At 38.4% G+C, this 24,664-nt stretch overlaps 3 protein-coding genes across 4 annotated transcripts; 2 read left to right on the top strand and 1 right to left on the bottom strand.

Moving 5' to 3' along the window:
* Positions 1 to 852: 852 nt before the first annotated feature.
* On the bottom strand, positions 853 to 17,278 carry ago3b (argonaute RISC catalytic component 3b). 2 transcript variants are annotated; one of them, XM_065288045.2, is made up of 19 exons: positions 16,701 to 17,278; positions 14,202 to 14,373; positions 13,625 to 13,745; positions 13,295 to 13,503; positions 12,962 to 13,098; positions 10,979 to 11,113; positions 10,620 to 10,707; positions 10,259 to 10,406; positions 9,970 to 10,089; positions 9,558 to 9,701; positions 8,963 to 9,096; positions 8,699 to 8,883; positions 8,455 to 8,614; positions 5,291 to 5,381; positions 4,812 to 5,006; positions 4,503 to 4,637; positions 4,315 to 4,416; positions 3,872 to 4,071; positions 853 to 3,780 (listed from the first exon to the last, which is right to left on the bottom strand). In XM_065288045.2, exons 1-19 carry the CDS (start codon positions 16,717 to 16,719, stop codon positions 3,672 to 3,674), a joined length of 2,604 nt encoding a protein of 867 aa, XP_065144117.1. In that variant the 5' UTR covers positions 16,720 to 17,278; the 3' UTR covers positions 853 to 3,671. The 2 variants fall into 2 exon arrangements, with proteins under 2 accessions (XP_065144117.1, XP_065144118.1); XM_065288046.2 differs by having other exon boundaries at positions 9,579 to 9,701.
* Positions 17,279 to 17,729: 451 nt separating this feature from the next.
* Positions 17,730 to 19,984, top strand: olah (oleoyl-ACP hydrolase). Its single transcript, XM_065288058.1, has 7 exons — positions 17,730 to 17,790; positions 18,331 to 18,464; positions 18,544 to 18,682; positions 18,875 to 18,974; positions 19,115 to 19,284; positions 19,421 to 19,503; positions 19,595 to 19,984. The coding sequence occupies exons 2-7, from the start codon at positions 18,335 to 18,337 to the stop codon at positions 19,735 to 19,737; spliced, it is 765 nt and encodes a 254-aa protein (XP_065144130.1). The 5' UTR covers positions 17,730 to 17,790; positions 18,331 to 18,334; the 3' UTR covers positions 19,738 to 19,984.
* Positions 19,985 to 20,187: 203 nt separating this feature from the next.
* On the top strand, positions 20,188 to 24,305 carry tekt2 (tektin 2 (testicular)). Its single transcript, XM_065282238.1, has 10 exons — positions 20,188 to 20,402; positions 20,985 to 21,152; positions 21,257 to 21,382; positions 21,547 to 21,752; positions 21,865 to 22,008; positions 22,121 to 22,235; positions 22,328 to 22,435; positions 22,533 to 22,676; positions 23,896 to 23,975; positions 24,107 to 24,305. The coding sequence occupies exons 2-10, from the start codon at positions 20,997 to 20,999 to the stop codon at positions 24,303 to 24,305; spliced, it is 1,278 nt and encodes a 425-aa protein (XP_065138310.1). The 5' UTR covers positions 20,188 to 20,402; positions 20,985 to 20,996.
* The last annotated feature ends 359 nt before the right edge of the window (positions 24,306 to 24,664 follow it).

The following is a 24,664-nucleotide window of genomic DNA, read 5'->3' as shown; positions in this document are numbered from 1 at the left end:
CAATGCCATTCGATATTAGCACAAGGATACAATTTTTGAATTCCAGTTAAACCACTAAACATTTATTTCATTACTTAAATTCCAAAACATTTAATTTGCCTGAAACTACAATAAAATTATGGATTTATTGATTTGCTTAGTTTACACTATTTTTTGGCTGCCTTAAAGGGACATTCCACTTTTTTTTTTAAATATGCTCATTTTCCAGGATTCCTAGAGTTAAACATTTTATTTTTACAGTTTTGGAATCCATTCAGCAGATCTCCAGGTCTGGCGCTAGCACTTTTAGCATAGTTTAGCACAATCCATTGAATCTGATTAGACCATTAGCATTGCGCTAAAAAAATAACCAAAGAGTTTAGATATTTTTCCTATTTAAAACTTGACTCTTCTGTAGTGACACTGTGTACTAAGACCGACGGAAAATTAAAAGTTGTGATTTTCTAGGCAGATATTGCTAGGAACTATACTCTCAACTGGGGTAATAATCAAGGACTTTGTTAATGTAACATGGCTGCAGCAGGCGTAGTGATATTACGCAGTGCCCAAAAATAGTCACCTGCTATTGAAAGTAACCAAGCGGACTATTTTCGAGCCGTACGTAATATCACTATGCCTGCTGCAGCCATATTACAGCAGCAAAGTCCTTGATTATTACGCCAAAATGAGAGTATAGTTCCTGGCCATATCTGCCTAGGAAATCGCAACTTAATTTTCCCTCGGTCTTAGTACACAATGTAACTTCAGAAGAGTCAAGTTTTAAATAGGAAAAATATCAAAACTCTGGTTATTTTTTAGCACAATTCTAATGGTCTAATCAGATTCAATGGATTGTGCTAAGCTATGCTAAAAGTGGTAGCACCAGACCCAGAGATCAGCTGAATGGATTCCAAAACGGTAAGAATCAAATGTTTAATAGTGGAGCTGGAAAATGAGCATATTTTCAAAAAAAGTGGAGTTTCCCTTAATTTTTTTTTTACTTAATCAAATTGGTCATTTATAAAAAAATAAGAGTCATAAAATAAAAATGTGTTTAAACTTTTTGTTTTTAAATATTGGCTAAACCTTAACTTTTTAGATTAAGTTAGGCAATTTCAACTTCTTTTAAACTTTTTTTTGCTTAACCTAATTTGATAAGTAAAAGTGTAGCCAAAACATTTTTAATTTAATAAAATGCGCATGCAATTTGATTAAGCGTAAAAATTAAAGGCCAAAATATGTTTCAAATTTTTAAACATTTTCAAGCTAACCAAACAAAACGAAACACACAAAAGCGCTCCAAAGCTCAATTTTTAAGTGTTTCCTCTGTAAAAATTCATTACTCACACACAATTTACAAGTTTTCGCAGTAAACGAACAGCTGAGATATTAGTGTGGCAGAGATCACCCTTATTACAGCATCTCACTCTTTAGCACCTTGGGCGTTTCACCCAATCTAAGACCATACAGCTTCTTATTAAACAATGAAGTGCAGCAATATATTTGTCAGTCGTTTTTCACAGAACCTCTCTTACGATCTCTCCAAATATAAGTGTTTTGCAAAATAGCAGCTACACCGGTCAACACGCAATTACTGGTACAAAGCAGAAAGACCACAGTGCCATTCACAGTAAGGGTGATGTAAAAGAGTGCGAGAGGTCACAGAGTTAATAAATATAACCCACCCCGCTACATTCTAAATAACTTATATTTACCACCTCTCCTAACCCTGATTTTGGAGGCACATTGGTTTGGTCTGTGTGGAATGTAGTTTAATACAAGGGGCTATGAAATAGAAAGGGTTAAAATTTTTAATAAAAAAACAGAAAGCTAAAAAAAGTTAACTGGGGAGAGTGGCGACTGGGACTTTCTGTTATATAAGTTCACTGATTCAATGGTTGCTGAATAAACATTAACAATAGTTCAAATAGCTAAATTTCTATCAGACATTATGTACATGCCACTCGTACTTTATATATTTAAAACGTACACCAGCGAAATTGAATTTAGGGACTTTCCTACAAAACAGGCACTTTATCTAACTTTTTATACGAATGCTAAGTTTAGATCTCAAGATGACAAAGCTTTACGAGAGTACTGTAACGATCATCTTTGTAAACTTAACCCTAAAATGAAAACAGCCCCCACCACACACCCAACAACCTTAAAATACATCAGTTGGCTTTTTGATAAAATTCGCATATCCGTGGCATTCAAGTTCATGAAAAAAACGCATCTAAAAGTGAGTTTTTAAAAGTAAAGCATTTGATTATAAGGTACGGTTTGCATCGTAAAATGAAAGTCTACAACAGAGCCTTCAATAATTGGCTTATTGCACTAAAAGGCTTATGGGACAGTGTTTGTCAAGAGTTCACAGGGGTAAAACAGGAAAGACACCTGATAATAACTTAAACACATAATTTATAGATGCGTACTGACACTGTAAGCGCAAACGAAAATCATAAATAACCAAAGAGAAATGTGAAATGTCCGACAGCCGTAAAGTGTTTTTTTATCCATATCGTAGGCCTCCGAGTAGCCTTGGGTGGAATTACACGTGCGTAGGCCTACATATTCATACAAGTTTGCTATGGTCACGCACCATCCCATTTCAAAGCTTCCGCCGTAGGTGAGCAAGGACACAACGAGGCACCCAGGATTCAATGCACACACATAAACGTACAGTCAACTACTACATGGAAACTTTTCACCAACCTTGTGTTTCAATGAAGTTCAAAGTTCCCCTTTCGATGGAGCTGCAGCCCTTAGCTAATCTGTCACCCCGCTTAATGAGTGAGCCGAGGAGAACGGCAAGAGGAACGGCGCGGAAGCAACAGTTTAGACGGAAGGTGAAGTATTTTCCATGCAGTGCATGGAGCAGAAAGTTAATATATCACAGAGGTCTACGTAACACGCATAATCCTTCAAAAAAAGACTGTGGAATTGGATGGAAAGGTGAGGCTCAATAACTCTCAAATGTTTGATAAGCAAATAAGACATGGAAACTTGAGATGTAAATGAGATGCAAAGGAACAGACGTGTCTGACTTGGAATGGAATGACATTCCAGGAAGAGTTTGTCTCTATTTCGAATGTTGCATTAGCTAAGTACAGTAACTTGCTTTTATGCTGAGACCAGTTTTTGCCAATGTTTAAAAGCACGTGGAGTTCAAATGTCAACAAACTTTGCACCGCCCTCTAGTGGCGTTCCTCCAACATACTTTTATACAAGACCTAATAAAATGCATAAACCAGGTGCTCCAAGATTAGTTTCAGTTGTGCTTCAACACATCTGCAAGTGACTCAAGCTAGAGCAGCTACGTGCAGAAATCTTCGCGTCTCAAATCGCACCTCTGCCAAATAAATAACACTGCATTATTTGCTGATTCACAAATAGTTGATCGAGCAAACCTTTACGCTTGGTTTTGTGACCTATACATGTAAAATGAACAGTTCTACGAATCTAATAAATAATGGTATAGCTGCTAAATCTACATCATAAAAACAATTAAACGGACCAAAAATCCTCGAGCGAAGCAGCAGTGAAAAGATTGGCCGTTTTCTATTGCATAACAGTGCTGTTGTCCTCCTGTAAGTTCGGTTACATTTGGTTCGCTTTAGCAGCCTGTGATATGGAGAAGCCCTCCCCAGCTAAGTGCATGATAACAGGTCGAAAAAATAAAAAGGGCGGGGCTAAGCGAAGTACATGGTCCTCAGCGTGTCGTGATGGATCTGTACGGCTTTGGCCATGGCCTGGGGGTCGCGGCCGTTGCTTTGGCCTGACACGTGGCTACCTTCGGCGCTGTGTAGAATATAAAAAAAGAGAAATGTTCAAAGACCCATAACTTGCTACATTTAAGACCGCAAAAACCAAGCCTGTATATCTTCCCTACCTGTCATGCTCTTTGTCCACCAAATGGTAGCGGGCTCTGAAGGCTACAAGATGGGCATAGTAGGCTGGTGCTGGGATGGATACGGACCGGGTGCAGCGGACGTATGTGTGGCACAGCTGGTAGGTCAAGAGCTGGAACTCGTCGGCTGTAAAGCAGTTGTCGTCCCACAGCACGTGGTAGTGTGAAGGTCGGCTTGTACCCTGAATTAACAGCAACATTATTACAGCAAATTAACAATAATGCGAACAAAATGATTTAATGAGATGCAAGCGTTGGCGGTTTTATTCTAGCAGGCAAGTCATACAGGTGGGAAAGTCTGGCTTTTACCCCAAGAGTTGTCTTTACATCACTTTCACTTTCAATACAGTGTCATACCATACTTTTAGTTTTGGTTAATATTTGATACTGTACACTTCTGTTCACATATGTGCACATGTTCATACCTGTATTCCAGCGTGACTGCACAGATAAAAGTCAAATTCATAAGGATGGGTGATGTCAGTGTCCACTGTAGTACCAGCTGGAATGTTTCCACTTCGGCCCACCTTAAAAACAAAAAAAGTGAGTGTGAGCTTTGAAATAGAAACGCAGCAAAAAATCAACACTAAACTGTTAAGAGACTTTTCCTCACCCTTTCAGTGCGGTCGGCGCAGAAGAGCCGTGTGTGGTGGCGTTTCTGGACGACAATGTAGGTGATGCCGGGTTGATATTCCTTCTCAAGACTGATACAGGCTTCACGAATGGCCAGCAACTCGTAGTACAGAACCTAGAAAGACATACGACACATAGAAATGTTAAAAATAGAATTGTTTAAGCATTATAAGAGATGTAATATTTAAAGGAACAGTTCAACCAAAAATTAAACCTCGGATGAACCATTCCTTAAATAAATAAATGCAGTGCTGTCTAAAGAAGGAGAGGGGGCGTAAGAGAGCCTTACCTGTCTGAACTGTCCCTCAGATACTCCATCCCTGTAGAAAATGATTCTGGTGGGTTTGTAGTGGGTGGACTTGTAGAACTGAATGAGCAGCTCGCGCACCATGGACGCCAGGTCCTGAATGACCTCCTGCCTTGGCCTCTGAACACGGACTGTAGCGCAGTACCTGCTGGGGTGAGCGTCCATACTGCCAACCACCTGTGCAGAACAACAGATATTGAGGAAATATAAACAGTTGAATTTATTAGATTCGATATTAAGGCATTCATTATGAATGGTCGTATATGGAAAGCAAACATCAAATTTAAATGTTTCATAAAATTAAATAAAAGCATATGGGTTTGTATAACATGAAGGTAAGTTAACGGTGAGAGAATTTTGATTTGATAAAAACACAAATCTTTGTCATACAGCAATATATTTACAAACGTGACATTTCTTCAATTATTTAAACTCTATAAATGCAAATATTGGCATCTCACAGCTGCAATAGACGGTTTCTTCCCATCTCCTGCAGGTGGATGAGTGACATCAGCTCCCAAAAAGATGACTGGCTGCTGGAAAACAGATGGGCTGGAAAACAAATAAACAGAAACAAAGGCATTAAAACATTAAGGTTTTTGTTTTCCACACTGAATCAGACTCCACAGTACAACATTATTAACAGTGTAAAACTCTAAACTTACACCATGACCTAAGCAAGTGAAACGTGATAAAAAGAGCTTGGATGCAAAACCATTTACATTGCAAAAAATGACTTTCTTACTTAGTATTTTTGTCTTGTTTTCACTAAAAAAAATTCTAAAAATTCTTAAATTAGGATGCATTTTCTTGATGAGCAAAATGCCCTAAGAAAATAAATCTAGTTTTTAGTCAAAAAAATAAATAAATAAATAAATAAACAAATAAATAAATATAAATAATATAAAAAATATATATAAAAACAAAGTAAATTGGTGCTTAAACAAAAGCAAAAAAATGCCAATGGAATAAGAAAATTTTTCTTGAAATAAGTTTACTTTTTTCATAAACACTTAATTCAAGAAATATTTTTTGCTTGTTTTAAGCACAAATTCGCTTACACTTTATATTTTTTGTCTAAAAACTAGACTTATATTTTCTTGATGAACAAATGTCCTAGGAAAATCTTAATTTTTAGATATTTTTATTGAAAACGAGACAAAAATATTAGAGCTGCCTAACGATTAGTCGCAACTAATTGTTTGCAGAAAGAAAGTTTTTTTTTACATATTAAAGGTAGGGTAACAGATTTGATCCGGAAACATTTTTAGTTATGCTGGTTAAAAGTCTCCTCACATCCTGATAGCAATCACTGTGTTAAGTTGTTTAAATGTATTTGTAAAAATTTATGTCATCTGTGAAAGGCGTAGGACCAAAAAATGTTCAACAAATCATAGATTTCGGTCCGAACGGACGTTTCCTTTTATGTCCCTCATACGTACAGTGAGCGTAATTTGAATTCCCACCGTGCAGCGAGTCCACGCAGATACCATACGTCATCGGCGCATTCACATGCGCTCTGTCTGTAAACAGCGAGAACACCAAACTTTTCTGCTGAACTGACAACCTACACAGGAGCAACAGAACTAAATGCATCTTTTATAACATCAACAGCAAAAACTGCCTGGATCAGCAAGAGCAAAAACCCAAATTAACATCTGTAACTTTACTGCTTTACCACGAGATGCAAACAGCTGCAGGAGGCAAAGGGTCTGAAAGGGTCGTTGCACTGTTTATTTTGGTAAGGTAGGTACGCGATATGTTTGATTTGAGATGGATTCAGATATTATACTTTGATGAAACGTTGTGTTGCTTATGAAATTTGTGTTCGTTTACGGATTAGCATAACGATATAGTTACTACGTCTACACAACCGAACTTGTGGTTAAACTAATTCTGATGTAAACCAGTTGTTTATGTTGGGTATTTTGGAAGTGTTATTCACTTTGTACTGCAAAGTTTTCTCACTGGTGAATGAGACATGAGACGTGACCGTCTGATCTGTGCGTGTTCATGTGTTTGGAAAGAGGCGTGACTTTGGAGAGTGATTTGACTTGAGGGTGGGATCGGGATTTCATTGCTAGGCGGCTACCGTTAGCATTTTTCAAAATGTGTTACCCTACCTTTAAACGTGTGTGTTATGTGTATAATAATTATATATATGTAAATATATCTTATGTATATATTTAAGAAATATTTGCATGTGTATAAGCATTTGTATATTTACATATAATTTATATCATATATAAATATTTATTATATCAATCCTTAAAATTATACATACATGTGTTTGTATTTATAAATACATAATATTTGTTAATGTACTGTGTATAATAATTATGTAAACAAAAACTTTTATTCTGCAAATGAAGTGTCATGATTAATCATTAGGCAGCCCTAAAATACTAAGTACGAAAGTCATTTTTGCAGTATAGGACCACGTACACACTGCAAACTTTCGGGATTGACAACCGAATTTACATATGGGAGTGAATCCCATAAATGATCATTCCATGCGTGTACGGAACAAGACTCACTCCCGAAACTATGATAATTAAAACAGATGTAACCATAGCAACGTTTTGCCGTCTTGCATGCTTATCATTCACAGCTTTGACTAAAACAAAATGACAGCGTTATGTTTCGCAATAAACCACAGTTTGGCATTGTGTGTTATACCCATTTGTGAGCTGCTTTTCTTAGCGCTGTCTTGCAGTGTTGCCAGGTCCTCTGCTTTTTTTGTACCCGCATACCGTTGTGGCATTTAACTGTTTATGGCTTTAGGCTCATGAAGTAATTAAGTTTTTGGTGTTATTAAAGGCAGGGTGCACGATCTCTGAAAGCCAAGGTTGACATTGAAATCACCTAACCCAATAGAATCTGAGCATTTCTTTTGATACACCCACCCCACACATGCGCAACCCAGGAAACAATGCAGGTTAGTAGACACACCCCTTACTGCTGATTGGCTGTAAGTGTGTTTTGGTACTCAGCCCGACTTCCTTTTACAAAGCGTTTCCAAAATCATGCACCCCGCCTTTAAAGTGAGAAACTGCCGGTCCAATATTTTGAATCTTTGAGGTAAAGCATTTAGATTTATTTCAGTTTATTATTGTATTTTTCTTGTTAGCCGTATAGATATTTCGTGCAAAATCTGTCAACACTAGTCAGCAAACACTCGTGCCTGCGTCACAACGCACAATGCTTTTCTGCACAACGAAAACAGAAGACTTTTTCACCTTTTTCACCATTTATTTTTTCAGAAGAGAGACCCGTCATGTCCATGATGCACCTTTAAATACTTCATTAGTAACTAGTTGTACACACTACACAGAGTATCTGTAAATGCGGTTGTCACTACCTGCATTTTGTGGGAGTTAATTTGTTTGTAGATTGTGTTTGTCAGTCCCATAAATTACTGAACTGTGTGTGTACAAAACAGGATTAAGCACTAAAAGGTAAAGTGACAACTGAATTTAAATGCAGTGTGTACAATACTTGCCGAAAGCATTAGTTGAATATCATTAATTCATTTTTGATGGAGGTGCCGTTTAACGATGTTTGCATCCGAGCTCCTCATATATATAAAGTTATGGAAAGAATTTAATATACTGTGCTCTCTCACCGCTGATGTGGAACCAGTATGTTGTTGATGCCACCCAGCTTGACGTTGATTTTGAGGCAGAGGTTGGAGAGGGTCTGGGGAGACGTCTTCACCACGTTTTTTACCTGCACACACTGAGTGGCCATTCCCAACAGTGTGTCTCCGACACGCTTTACTTCCGCTAGAGAAAGAAATGACAAACTTAGCACAACAGACCAAGAACAATCCAGTGGCAAAAAATGTAACAGTAAGTATTGATCATCACCATAAACAGGGGTTTTTCCGGGCAGTATGACGATGATGAGCTGCAGGCCAGCGTAGGTGTTCTTCAGGTGACGAAACATCGGTTCCACGTTATCTGCTCCCTGAGCGTATTTGCAGAAACATGGCTGGCCTTGTATGGGCATCCCAGCATCCTTCGAGATCTTACGCAGCTGGTCTGTAAAGCCCCTGTGGAAAATAACCTCTGGTTTAATTCTAGCACAAGAGGTGCATTTGATAATAGATGGAGAGATGGAAAACACCTCACTTGAGAACTTCTTCACGGCATTGTCTCTGAGTGGCGAAACAGGCGATGGCCCACATCTTGATCTCGACTCCAGTGTGAAACTGCTTGCCTCTCATGTCCCAAACCCCGTGACTCGGGGTGGCTACTGTGCGATTCTGTAAGATTAATATGATAAAGGTTACTTTCCACTCATACATGCTGCTTACAATGAGTTAAAACACTGCACAAACATACAGACTACAGGATGGTTCATGTCTGCCAGAACTTGGATCCATTTTTTTGCATTTAAATAATACTTATTATGCAAGCTTTCTCTTAATTGGTCACTTATGACAATCATATTGGAAAGTGTTACCCATATACTTAATAAAAACTGCACCAAATGCAAAAGTAAGATACTTGCAAGAGAGAAAAAGCATGCAGTTAAACATAAAAATGTTAAAGCACGCAGTCATGCAATTCATGCCATTAATTTAGAAAAATCATGCAAATATGATACAATTAGCAACAGCCAAAAAATGTATTCACCAATTCATCAAGACTCAAACCAAACCCAACTTCTATCCTCCTACACAAACACAAAAGCATACAGCACACGAGTGAAAGGGGCGGGTACCATGAAGTGTTCAGAGCTCACCCTGCCGCCGTACTGCAGCATGGGGGCGGGCAGGACGCGACCCGTAACCTCCGCCATCTCGTCCCGTACGCGGAACTGAAACTCCTGCACAAAGGGGTCGAGGTTGTAGTTGGCACTGCGAACCTAAGGGAAGAAAGATGGTGGAGAAAGAGTTATATCCATACATTGAGAATGATCAGACAGGATAATTTTACATTCTTTGTACTTCAAATTCATGTATGATGGATACTTGTTGGCTGTTATTCACATTTCATTATAAAACTTTCGCAATGTTTATGTTTTATAAGGCATCATGATATTAAAAAAATGCTATATGCAATAACTTATATTATAGTGATAATAGCTTTATGTTTCAAAAAATAAATATTGTAATACAAACGATAATGCTCACCAGTCTGCTGATCTCTTCCTGTCTGTCTGGGGCGGAGCGGGCCGTGGCCTTAATCATGGTGGAGGTTTGGTTGTCTGTTAATTTTTTAATGCAGCGTTGGCCTGCCACGATGTTACACACCTGAGCAAAGACGAGAGACTGTAAGGATGGTACTGATCACAAGAAAATGAGCTTCACAAGGTTTGAGCAGTTTGGCGTCTAGAGATAGCAACAGTCAAATACACAAAGCGTTGATGGTGACGCTGTACATGTATACTAAAATCTTGTGATTTAATATCTTGACTCTCACTTCAAGAGGCAGGTAGGTGTGTTTCTGTTCCTGTCCCACTTGCAGACAGGGTAGATGGGGGTACTTGAGCTGTAAGTTGTACTTTTCCCTGAAATATTGGGCCACTGTTCTCTCCACCGTCTGTCCGTTCTCCAGCTGTAGAGGAAACCTGCCAAGATAAAAATATGAAAAACAGATATCATGAGGAAATATGGCAAACAGACAACCATGCAGATGTGTCCTTGACTTCTGGCATTAATTGATAAAAATTTTATATGCAAGGTTATATGGTTGATGTGTATGTAAAAAAAAAAACATAGCGTCAGCTAGGCTTTTATTTTCTGTCAAGTTTTTCGGTCATTGCAACTGAATATACACTTACGTCTGGTGGGTGGCTGGTCGGCGGGTAACATTACACACCCTGTATTTCCTTCGCATGGTGCCACAGTGGGTGACCTCAACCTTCAAACCTAAAGAGATGAGATCGAATTTACACCACTGCACAGACTCCAAAATCTACAGTGTATCGGTCAGTTTCACAGTACACATCTAGATGAATACAGGTCTACATGTTCATCTATAGGACAGAAACTCATAGATCTGTAATACACGATTGAATCTGAGACGTTTACCCTCTCTGAGAAGCAGAAAAACCCAGTTACACCGAATAATTCAGATAAAGGAAAATGTTCAAGTCGCCATCTCTTGAGTGAAGTCGACGAACATGACACCCAAACCAACCTTTGATCTCTTTGGTGAACTTGACTCTGTGGGAATCGGTGAGGGGGCGGGGCTGCTCGTCGATATTGTGGATATCCAGAACCTCACACATGAACTGAATCACCTGCTGGGCTTTGTAAAACGCAGTTGCAGAAACTATGGGTGGGAAAAAATTTAACCTCAGTTAGTGCTTGGGTGAAAAAGCCACATGCTGGTAATTAAATTAATAAAAAATTAAATGAATAAACATAAATAAACTATTAAATAAACATAAATATTTTTCAGGGGAAAATGTTTTACTTTTTCTGCTTTAAAAGACCTTAACAGTCCTCATACACCCACCCAAAAAGCTTTGAGATATTTGCATTTCTTTTTTGTAATATAGTAGTGCAGAATTTATTCCCTTTACAAAAAATCTGTGCTCAAGGTTTGTTGCCCCCAATCAGTTGCTCATTCATTTTAAAATTATGAAACAAAAATCGTTTTTTTTTACTGTACTCACACAGCACTTGGATCCCAGAAAATTTATTTTAAAGAGCACCGATTTCATTGCTAAAACAACGTTATTTTGTGTATTTAGTATAATACAATGTGTTTGCGTAGTTTATAGGGGTGTGACGAGACACTTAATCCACGAGATTGGGTTCACGAGAACAAGACGAGACGAGACGAGACAATATTTTTACACTTTTAAAGAAATCCTCAATGATAAAATAAATGAATAAGAAACTGAAATCATGTCATTTTAAAAAGTTTTAGCTAATCAAGGACGGTCCCTAACAATTATTTTGCTAACTGATAATGAAGTAATTTGTTATTTTTCGGTAATAAAAATAGACCCAAGTGAGCAGTAGCCTTTAAAATGACATAATAACGAAGATGCAATAATAATTGGTTCAAATAAAGTATTAAAACCAAGTTACATTAAACAACATTAGATTAACAAACACATTACATTTGTGTCCTATAAATAAAAAGCATTATGTATGTTTTATGACAAATGCCTGCAGGGGGCGATAGTGGACTCGTCTCGCGGATGCTATCTTACCTTTTACTTTAGACAGAGAGAAACGCTTATTTTTAGCCAAACAATGTTTAAACCAATTTTAATATTTAATATATGTCCATTTCTTTACAATAGAAATGATACAGCCACCCTCATTTTTGAGCAAGAACATGCAAACATTAAATCATGTAAACTGAGTGAAGGTTTAATCTGCTGAGACTTCACATCTGACACTGTTCAACAGACAAACACAATGCGTCTCAGACTTCACACGAGCTCCCAAACGAACATTATTGGAAACCCAAACAAAAAAGCAAACGCTGTAAAAGACAGAATATAATGCATGCACAGTAAAAAGTTCAAACAGAAAGCTGCATCCTCCGGAGGTCGCATATGCAGGGGGCATACGTCATCAAGGTTTATTTCAGTTAATTATCTGAGCATTACATTCGCAAGTCGTGAGCATATTACAAGTTGCAATTAACTAAATAATTAGTAAACTTTATAATTTATTTTCTAAAAAGACAGTCTTTATGAGGTAAATGCAGTTTAAAAATGCGACCTCCGAAGGATGCAGTCTTTTATTTGAGAAACGGCCAGCATTTCACCTCCACAAGAAATCTCGCGAGACACATTTAATCTCACGAGATCTAGTCACACCCCTAGTGGTTTATGTAATAACACATTATTTTCCATATACCGTACAATTTTGTAACTCCAGATTTAACTCTCTTCCTGAAACACGCTCCTTACCATATTTGAAAGATTCGGTCACAATTCAATGCTAACAGAAGTTAACTTACAGGCTGAGTCCAAAGCGGGAGGAATTATGATAATCTTAACAGCATGTGTGTAAATGCGCACACAGATTCCGGAAAATCATTGACAGTGTAAACAAACCAAAAATCAAATGATCCCAGACAAATCCCAGACGCATTTTACATGCATTTTTCCATAATCTCTTTGTGAAAAGGGCTTTAGACTCTTCTCTAACTCACCGTCAATGTTCAACATCATCTTCCACATGGCGGGTCGCACTGATTGGTGGAATCCAAACCACACCTCCCTCCCCCCACCCAGTGGGTGATCATAGCCCTCGGGGGAGGAGAAGAAAGACCGTCCCACTGGGGTGTACCTGAAGAGACATAAAAAAAATTACATGGAGAGCAATGATGTGTTAACCTTATCGAAAATCTACATCGAAAGGTCATCTCATATTACTACACTGAGTCACGCAGTCCATTGCTGAAGATGTAACAGACTCAAACACGTGCTCTAATTATATTAACCAGCATACATGATCAGGTAACAGTACACATGGGAAGTCTTACCTCATAGAGGGCAGATGGCGGAGAACCACATCTACAGCATGTACGGGATTGGTGCTAATTGGTTTATCCAGCACTGAAGGTTCCGGCATGCTCCGTCCAGTGAGAACCTCATGCAGCATGTGCCAGCTGACCAGCGACACAAACTTAATGCACACCTTAAACAGTCGGTCCTTTCCACCTTCACCCGGCAGGGTCACATCCAGGTCCACCTACAGGAATTACACACGTGTGTTTCTTACTGAATGTTTTTTTTTGTTCGGAATGCTGACCTGATTAGCATATTCAACAGCATTTTGAATAAACTTTGAATGATTTTCTCTCTTCACTTACCCCTCCTGTGGCCACTGGTAATGGTTGGGCTGTGTATAGGCTTTTTTTGCCATCATAGACGGGTCTTCTGTCCCCGAAGATTGTCACCTTAAAGTGCTGCACCATTGTATCCACCACCTCTCTAGAAGCCATCACAGAAAGGTCATGGTAAATAGTGGTCATCACAGGTTTAATGAAACCAAACTAGTCAATTTTTATTAGATTACAAATCTAATTTATATAAACCACAATGTATATAATATATCACAAGTGCTAATTTATTAAAAGTGCCTCCCTTTTATGTAAACTACACTTATTATTATTCATGACTTATTTAGAAGTCAAATCAGCAGGTAGTAAATGGGATTTTTATTTTTTATTACATTTTTTATTTGTCACGGCTACCATATTTTATCAAATGATGATCAAATATCAAAATAGTCTCAAAATAGCTTTTCGGCTTAGCAACATTATTGGACTTTATTTTAATTAATTTAAAAATTATTTTAGTGTAACAATGTTTATTATATGTTAAATTATATATTTTTATATATAATATTTAATATATCGTAAGTTGACTGTTGTGTGTATGTGGCACCTGTTAACACGCCGTGGGCATTTTTCTGGCTTGATGTCCACATCATACAGGTAGACGTCCATCTTGGGGATGTCCACCTGAAAGCAGTTGGCCAGCAGCTTGATGGGTTTCCCCATGGTGCCATAGCCTGGCCTTCGAGGGACGGAGAACAGGGGCGCATCCCCAACGGCTCCTGTCGGGAAAACCACAGGGAATTTCCATCAACGGTAGTTATTATCACTATATCAGTTGGACTTTCAACGTCAGCAATACCCACTGATCAGACAGCAAAAAACCCAGAACACCCCACACAAGAAATAAATGTATAATAACGCATCAAGAAATAAAGGCAAGCCCCTTTTTATGAAATATATATATATAATTAATAATGGATTTATTAGCAATGTGGCATTCCAAAGTTCATTTTGTGACAGCGAAAATTAAAAATCGACATAAAAGTGGGCGATGCTTTAAAAGGAAATTTCCTTTAAATGCCTACTCACTGCATCAAGGCAAACACTCAGCATTACCAAACTATGAAAATAACCCGTATCCCACGCCTTACTGACACACCAGCATACACATGTGAAACCAAAACTAACAAGTAACAACATACCTAACAACATTCTTTGGTTGTGACTTCCAAATAAAATTATAGTTAGCAGCAATATATAGTTATTGACGGCACACTCACAATTTTCATGATTTGTCTTACTTTAATTTCCTGAGGGCGCACTTGGCCAATACGCTTTGTTTTTGATTCTAGCGGTTTACATTTTTTGCAATGACTTAAAATGTACTTTAAAGCAGGTTATTTACAACGTCAGAATAAGCGTTTGCAGTTAGGAGACCAAAATTGTCTTTTGTGAGTATTTTTAAGACGTGCGTGAGTGGGTGATTTAACCTTTAACTCTTTCCATTGCTGTTTCACTTTGAATATCAGCTTTGACATCACATCTGTTTTCTCACATTGAGTTTGCAGATGATGGCATCATGTAACAACAGAGGTGGGCTTGTTATTACTGTTGTAAAGATGCTTTGAAGGGGTTTACGTAGTCAAACTGTTATTGAGAGGTGTGTAAGGGGAATTCTGCGGCAAATGATTCTTACATTTCCCAGGGAGCCATTGCCATGCTGGCGATACCCATGCGGCTTTCCTCTCGCCATGGTAACCGAAACCACTAAGATTAACAACCAATTAAAAGATGAACAAATGCTTCCAAAAATAAACCCAGGTACACCAATAATGTAAGACACACGACAGTCATGCATAGACCTGCACAAATCTGATTTAATACCGAATAGCTCGATTAAAAAACAATCATTCACACACGAGTCAACTTTTCTCACTTTCGCTGAAATTCCTAAAAGGGTGTGCTAAATATAGCTAGGAGCGTCCTGACATTTGACTGGAACGTACCCCAGGTTTGGTGTTGACTGGTTGCTTGGAGTTTATAAGGAAAATTAAAATGACAAACTGGCACATTTACAAGGGTTTTACTCATTCAGGAAATAAGACACAATGTCTCTCCTCTTATGATTCAATAATTTAGGGCAGGCCAAGCAAAAGAATTGAAAGTTGACTGATGGCATTTGAAAAGCTATAGTAGACAAACTCAACTTCTTATTGATCGAGCGATATATTAGTCAGGCAAATTAATCAACCCGTATTTTCAGACCCAAGTGCAGTTTAAGATTATCATCATCATTTCAGTAGTGTTCCTGTAGCTCAGTGGTGGAGCAATACATAACCAGCACAAAGGGGGTGCGTTCGGTTTAAACTTTTTATAACAGGGTTTCCCAACATTTCTGGAAGGGCAATTGGGATATCCCTTTTGTTGAACCGTGTCTCATCTTACACCATTACTTCAACCACCATCGTGCTGGCATCTTCAAACAGAGCAATGTGTTGCCAGCGCCACAGTTCAGAAACTTTTGGAAAAAATTATACATTTACAGATTCCACTTCAACTGGAATAGGAAAAACAAGTTAATGCAGGAGAACCATAATTTCACTAAAGTAACCACAGTTTAACCATATTTATAGTAAAACTATGGTAAACCATTAACTTTCCTAAGTGAAACACACATCATCTTTAAAGTCTTTGGTGAGATATAAAGACTATAAAGACGAATTTCTGACAGTCGTCATGGCAACAGATGAACAAAACTTGCCCTTCCTCCGCTCGAGGACCGCCGCACCTGACGAACGACGCACCTGTGCGTGACAGCTGGGCCATAATGCCGTGACGTCAGCAGGGTAAGTGAGTCACGATCTTCCACACATGGCGTTTCGTTGCAAAAAACCAAACCTCCACACAAATTTGTTTGCTACACCCAAATGTCAAAGAGCGGCGAAGTGGCTCAGTCTAGCAACCTGATATTCCTTCATGAACTGGCATAATACATATATTCTAGTCTTACAAAACTGACGCAAGCATTTCATGAATGACGTTGGACGCAACAAAGTTATACCATAGTTAAAGTAAAGAATTGTAAATATGTTACCCAACAACTTACCTGTAGTTCCGATTTCCATTCATGAGGTCTCTGTCCGGATTCTAGCCGGCTCCAGGAGATCAAATACCGGTTGAAGGGTGTTTCTTTAAAACCACTGACTATCGTCACTTATAGATCCGTATAAAGACCTACAGTCCCGGCGTCTGCCACGTACGTTGAAGCGGGCCGCTCGGGGGTTCTGCCCTGGTCGGGGCTTCACCGGCCAGTACCGGTGTCGCTCTACTACAAGGCACTGACTTAACAAAATGTTGTCAACCCTATGTCGGAAGTATAAAATTGCAACCGGAAACTCAAAAACTCAGAAAAATATTTATCAGCAGCCTTGAACCATCCGCAATGGCTCTTCTAAAGTGTCCAGTCTCTTATAAACATCGATAAAAACACTCGGATCTGAAGCTGATAGCTTGATAATCTTTCCTGAATCAACAGCGAGACTTTGATTTCAGTCACTTTAACCCTCGTTTACCGGCGTCGGATGGCGTCTCATCGACTCGCTTCGGTCTTGTTACCGGTTTGCTTCGGGTTTACCATCTCGGCACAGTCAGGGAGACCCTACAGGAAATACCAACTGCAGGAAACGCCGTCACATCCTATTATATTGAGAGGTGTATTCAACTTCATGCGGCGCTGCGCAGACACATCTATGTATGACACCAAAGTACCGCGAGAGAGATTGGAAAATAAGGCAATGCTCTCGCGCTGTTTTGTTCTTCGCAGCGCCGCATGTAGTCGAACAAACCTTATTTTTTTTACTTATTTGATCACTTTGAGTGTTTATTTATGAGTGACTTTAAAGCATAAATGATACATGAACTCCTTATAAAATAGTATTTATAATGACTAACATATTTATTATATACGAACAGTTTGGCATACAAATGGCAGCCTTCGTTTTATTTAGAAATATTTTTAAAGCTTGTTAAATGAAAGAAAAATAAATAAATTATCACTTTCCACTTGAAACCTCCTTCAACAAGATATTTGCAATGCAAATTGTGACCTATAGATGGCAGCAGCGTGTTTAAGATTAGATGTGTATCATATCATTACCACAGAAGAAGATTGTACAGGAAATAACCAGCATTTAATCGTGAGAACAGAACTTTATCGTTTGATTAATCGATATGAAAATATAATGGACATGATGTACAACAAAAAATATGAATTAATTGAAATATTATTTTCTGAATCATCACAAATGAAACGATTAAATCATTTCAGCATATATAAATAGTTTAAATACACAGACAGCACTTGAATCTCCACAAGATGTGTATGAATTACAGAAACATTTTACAACTGATTTATATGGGGAGATTAATTATATAACGTAAATGTGATTTTCTACGATGACAATTCATTATTACAAATATTCATGCAATTATAGCTTCCAATAAAGCGCAGGTGTTATTTTCTCTAACTGTATGTACTGTATGCATTATATTCAATATAAGTAACTTAACTGTAATATATATGATCTTTGATCACACAGTCATTTAATTAATTTCATTAATTAAAGATTTTATAAACTTACACTTTTCTCATTTATGCATCATTGCAAGTTGATTAAATCTTTACATGAATTATATGACTGTATTATCAGGGGTCATATACATTGTTTCTGTCTCAGAGGGATGGACAAAGTCATAAACTGTTTCGGCAAGTGTCCAGATGCTGTTGTCCGTCTTATCTGTTTCCCCTGGGCCGGTGGAGGGTCTATCCACTATGCCCGCTGGGCCAAATCTCTCAACAGCTCTATTGAAGGCAAGTCATTTATTTATATTAAGTGATTTTTTTATTTATTCAGAACTTGTTTTAAATGCAGGCTTGTCTGTTTTTGCAGTGTATTCAGTTAGACTGCCTGGCAGAGAAGGGAGAATCAAGGAACAATTTTTTACGAATATGCAAGAAATCCTTGATGAGGTGATTGGTGCGCTACTTCCACAACTCAAAGAGAAGCCATTTGCCCTCTTTGGACATAGGTATGCAACACTAATGGTGTAATGATCATCGAAGCTAGTTAATGAAATATGAAATGTCAATGAATATGATGAATCCACATGTGTCAAGATTTATGACAGCAAATATAAATGCATAGTTTGAGTTAAGAAAAAAAAAAAAAAATCATTATGACATGCTATGAAAATATTTTCTTTTGCAATTTGTTAATTCAGTTTTGGAGCTATGACTTGCTTTGCCTTTGCCGAGCATGTGAAGAAGGTCTTCGATCTTGAGCCGATCCATATATTTCTCTCTGGAGCCTCTGCACCATATGTAAGTGTTTTGTGTTTTGTACTGTATGTTGTTATTTATGTGAATTTTAGTGCCACGTGAGCCAACAAATTATGTTATGTGCAAATTATATAAAATGCATATTTATGTTTAGATATTAAAAATATAAACTGTTCTCTAAGTCTAAGGCAAGATTGCAGGCACCAAAAAGAAGTGACCTTTCAGATCAAGACTTCCTTGCATGGGTAAATTCCATTGGAGGAACACCGCCAGAGATACTGGCCAATGCCGAGCTTGTAAAACTCTTCTTGCCTGCGTTGAAGGCGGACCTCTGTGTGGCTGAAAACTTTAGGTGGGTTTACAAAACACACTTTAAAACTATATATATATATATATATATATATATATATATATATATATATATATATATATAAATAAAACTATGTTTTACAAGTACTTAATAACGTTGAGTTCTTTATTTCTGTCAGGTGTAGCAGCCCATCAACACCCTTTTTATCATGTCCAGTCACATGCTTTGATGGACAGGAGGACATGCCCCATGACTTACAAGGTTGTCCGAAATGGACAAGGAATATAAAATGCACGAATTTGAGTCTTCTTTTTATATCCAATGCTTGTATTCTGTCTCTTTTGCTTTACAGCGTGGAAGCTCATGACAAATGGTGAATTTACAGTGCAGATGCTCCCTGGATCTCACTTTTACCTGAAAGAAAAAGCAAATGAAAAAATAATACTGGACCACATTACTAAACATCTTGAGACAGCAGAGATGGACTATATGTAGAAACTCAGTCCTTTGTCATACTAATGGAAGTTCATTTAGACTACTATCAAAACATATTTATGTGATAAATAATTGCTTATTTATATTTTCACTGATTAAGTAAAGTTTCATGTCAAATGAATAAATGTCGGGAGACAGAGAGTACAATAATAATAGCAAAAGTTTTCATTCCATTAGTAACATTAAAAAAATTATTTTGACCAATCAAATGCGTGCATGCATGTATAAATATAGATGAAATGAAAGATGAGAGTGTAAATATTTTTTGTTAAAATTGTTAAAGAAGAAAAAAAATAAAGAATAAAATTACAAAATGAATGCCCTGAATGGTTTCATTGTCATTATAAGATACTTTGTCAGTTTTTGTCATCAAAACACTTTGAGGTACCGCGCCATAAACTGTTCCGAGTGCTAGATTTGGGCAGGATGCAGTTTACTGGGTTGGGCAGCTGAGCAAAGCAAATACGGGTTGACTAGTTGTCATGGACTAAACATGTCAAGACAGTTGATGAAGTAGACGGATTCGTTGTTGAGTAATTGTTGAGCGTCGCTATGGTCTTAAATTATTGAATAAACTGCGGTTGCGCGTTCCTGTTACCAAGAGACGCACATACCCGAGACCACTGCAAATCGACAGCACGCGCCTGAAAGTTTCACTATTATTGGTAAGTCACTTAACGGTTTGGTTAATTTACGTGAAAAAACACTTTTTGTGCATTGTAAATGTAAGTTTATTTTTTACAATTTCATTTAAATTGCAGATGAACAAAATATAATGATGTGCTTTTATATGTAGTGCTTTTTTAATGATCTTCTACAAGCTAGAATGGATATGTTAGCCTTGTTGATGTCATGTACTGTATTAAACTACTACAGTATTTTGTCTTTATTTGTCCTCTTGTAAAGTTTAGATAAATTGATCTGCCATATACAGATTTGCATATTTTAAATGTATTACTAAACTCTACAGACAATGACTTAATACAAATGTGCAGTTGAACCAAATGGATAAAATCCCAGAAATAGTAAATAGTAAAACTTTTGTTAATTTTTGTAAGGAACTACTTTTGTCCTTTTATCCTCTCATTTCAATCCCAGAAAAGGTTAAATAAATTGTTCTCACACAACACATATTGTAAAATGAAATGGACAACATCAAATGGAGACCCAGTTGTAGTAGCATAAAGTACTGGGATCTTTATGCTACTACAACCTGATTTTTTGTCCTCTTGTTTCCATGATACCAGATACCAACAAACATGGCCACACTGAGCACGAAGCCAAGTTTACGTTACAGTGTTTCTGACTGGGTGACCAACAATAAACAGATCTTCGAAACGGCTGAGCACAAGCGAAACATTTCACACGATCTACGCCAGGAAGGAAGGGTTCTTCGCAATGAGACTGCAAATAAGGTTCGACAGGGTTGAAATATTGTAAGAGATTGTCTAAATGGATTTGTAAGTGACACTGACTTTTCTGTGATAAATCTTTTGCTGTTATTGTCTTATTCCATCAGACAAACTGGGATAACTATGATAGCAGCCGGCGATTGAGTGACAGAATCAATGATGTCACACGTTGGAAAGAAAATCTCAAAGCCTGTGCACAGGAAGTGGATGCAGAAATGGAGGCTCTTACTCTGGTGATTAACATTTCTCTTTAAACTTACACAGCTACATTTTTATACTTTTGAAGTCAAGTCTAAGTATCTACATAACAGAAGGTCCAATCCACACTAATGTAGGTAGGCCTACAGTAAAGAAAAGAAACATCTCAAGTGTGCATTAAACCATTGTAATGTTAAAGTCAAAGCAGGAGACCGAACGTGCCCTGGCAGCCACCGTTCTGCCCCTTGAGGTCACAGCCGAGTGCTTGACCCTGCGGGAAGGTCGCCGTGGAAAGGAGCTGGTCAGTGACCCGGTGGAAGCCGAGCTTAAGAAAGAAGTTGAGGTGATTGATGGAGCACAACGGGTCCTTCAGCAGTGCATCGATCAGGCTTTTGAGCAACTGTGGTAAGTATATATAAACACACTGAATGTATTGGATAACGAAGGTTGGATCAATTTTAAATTGGATATATGGAAGATCTCCTTGGAAGTTAGTTATCTTGGCCGATCTTTTCAGTCGCCTACAGGAAGCACGCCAGCAGCTGACCATTGACCTTCAGGATAAAATCGAAGCTCTTGAGGTGGACATGTCGTGCTTGTCTCTCACAATACAGTCACCAGAGATCTCCTTGAAGCCCAACCCCACTAGAGTTCCTCTAGGGTGAGCGTAATGTCCAGATACTTCATATTTGCATTTTGATTATATTGAAACAAGTGCTCATGAAAGAGTTATATTAATGCAGACGACTGGGTTTTGTTGTATTTGGTTGCAGTTCCACAACACCCCAGCAGTGGGAGCAGTTCAGCCGCTACAATGTTGCCCGTGCAAAGGACGAGATGCACACTTCTATGCAGATAAGAGAGAATAGCAGTCTCACAAGAGCACAGGTGCAACACCTGAGATTTACATTTAATAGCTCAGCCCTCTAGTTCATATATATGAACTTTAGGTTAAAAGTTATAACATTGTTATTATTTAGGTGCAAAATGATTTGGAAGCCCAGCATAAGGCTGTGGAGTTTGCTCTCCGTAAGCGAACCCATCACCAGGAACAAGCCAACCAGGAACTGCAGTGGCAGCTGAAAACTGTGAGTCTTCATTATTGATCCTGTAGTTCGGTAAGTCATGGACTTCCAGGGAATTCCCATATGGTTGTTTATCTGGTTGTGTTATACTATTTTTCAGACTCAGGATGAGATTGTCGAGCTGGAGAAAGACATTAATGGCCTGGAGGATGATATGAAGGCCAAGACGGCTCCTTTACAGCTGGTGCACACCCGTCTGGAGAACAGGACCAAGAGGCCTGGTATGGACCTGTGCAGAGATGAGGTAACCTCGACAACCTGTCAGTTTTTGTGAAATTGTGAAATAGCAAATATTGTATCGAAGCTGAACTTCAGCAATAGGAAGATGCATAAACTTAAACTGTTAATTCATATAATTGAGGGTTCCCACGGGTCCTTGAAAGTTTGTGAATCTGGGGGGGTTCAAGGCGCTGGGAAGTTTTGGGAAGTAGATACGGGTCATTGAAATTGCTGGAATCTTTTTTATGCAAGAAGTTTTTTGGAAAAAAAATCCATATTATTCCCTGTGAAGTGTAGGATAATATCATAAAATTTCTAGACTTTTTAAGCACATGTGCTAAAATGTTCGCTTTAAATGCTTATATCTTCTGTATGTGAATGTTGATTCATACCAAAATGCTTTTTTGCATAGTTGCGTTTGACACATGAAAACGTCTCTGGTTACGTATTTAACTGTTGTTCCCTGAGAAGGGAACAAGACGCTGGGTCTCCCTTGCCACACTTCCTGCATCCTTGTAACACCACCTTTGGCAGTATTTCAGATAGCGATATACTTCCTGGCTCCCGCACCACCCTGTCTTTGTCGTTAAGCCTCACCATTGGTTGAATTTGATATACACATTCAGACGCACTCACCCCTGGAGACGTCCCCAAAGTTTCACCACAGTGACGCAGTGCGAGTTCCCTCGAAAGGGAACTGTAACAATGTATCTTAAAAGGTAACACGATGCAACCTTGATTGATGTGTCCCCACATTTAGTCCTTGAATTTGAGGGTATTGAACCTGGAAAGTCCTCAAGAGGTCCTTGAATTTGAAGTTAACTAAGGTGTGGGAACCCTGTGCTAAAAAAGAACCACAAAGATGTGGTCACACTTGACTTTAAGCATGGGCAACAGGATGTGATGTCATCATTTAGGGCTGCTGTTTTCAATAAACAACATTTCATGTGCTACCTTGTAAGCTCTATATGGTTTGCATGCTTTTGTATTTTGTTTTGTATTGTATTTTCCAAAGATCAGACATTTAGATCTTCTGTTCATATTTGATTTGTTCACCATGCAAATTCGCTAGTCACTAAAACACTTTGAAATCCAACAAAGGCAATTGTGTATCCACTCTCCTGTGTCTGCATATAGGAATGAATCTCACATAACTCAAATTCTCATGTGACCTCACTCAAAGCTCTCACTCTTAATCTGCTGCCTGTGTACTGACTGTTTGTCTCATAACCCATTACATCTAGGTACAGTTTGGGTTGGTGGATGAAGCCAAACAACTGGAAGCTACAATTCTGGCCCTGAAACAGAAACTAGCACAGGCCCGGTGAGTCTGTTGTTATATATGTCTATGCATTGAGTTGTCGACTGATCAGCTACTGTACAACGACAATGCAAATTTGAAATCAATGCCACATGTGAATGTGTGCATGACATTTCTCTCCTGTCATTGGTCAGACACTCTCTACTGTCTCTAAAGCAGCATGAAGCTCAAATGATGGAGAATCTGTCTCGCAAGCAGGACGCCCTGTCATTGGAGCAGCGCAGCAGTCAGACACGACAGCGCCTCAATGTGGTTGCCCAAAGTGAAAGACTGTCTTCAGCTGTGGTGCCTTTAACCAACTCTAGTGGCAGACACAAGCTGGATCTGGCTTGAGCAACTTGGTCTAGACCAGGGTTCCCCAAATCTTACCCTGGAGGGCCGGAGCACTGCAGAGTTTAGCTCCAACCCTGATCAAACACACCTAAGCAAACTAATCAAGGTTTTTATGATCACTAGAAAATCACAGGTGGGTAAGTTTGATTAGGGTTGGACCTAAACTCTGTAGTACTCGGGCCCTCCAGGGTAAGATTTGGGGAACCCTGGTCTAGACCAAATGATACTGATGTTCGATTACTTAAAATCACATCTGCCCTGTCCTGATCATCGGCTGTTTTAAACAATATGCCGATATCCGATATAGGGGAATATTGCTGTTATCTGCCTATACTGATAATTGGTGCATCCATAGGCGT

Source organism: Paramisgurnus dabryanus, chromosome 19, assembly GCF_030506205.2.
Source record: "Paramisgurnus dabryanus chromosome 19, PD_genome_1.1, whole genome shotgun sequence".
Taxonomy (NCBI): Eukaryota; Metazoa; Chordata; class Actinopteri; order Cypriniformes; family Cobitidae; genus Paramisgurnus; species Paramisgurnus dabryanus.
This window is presented reverse-complemented; position numbering and strand designations above follow the sequence as displayed.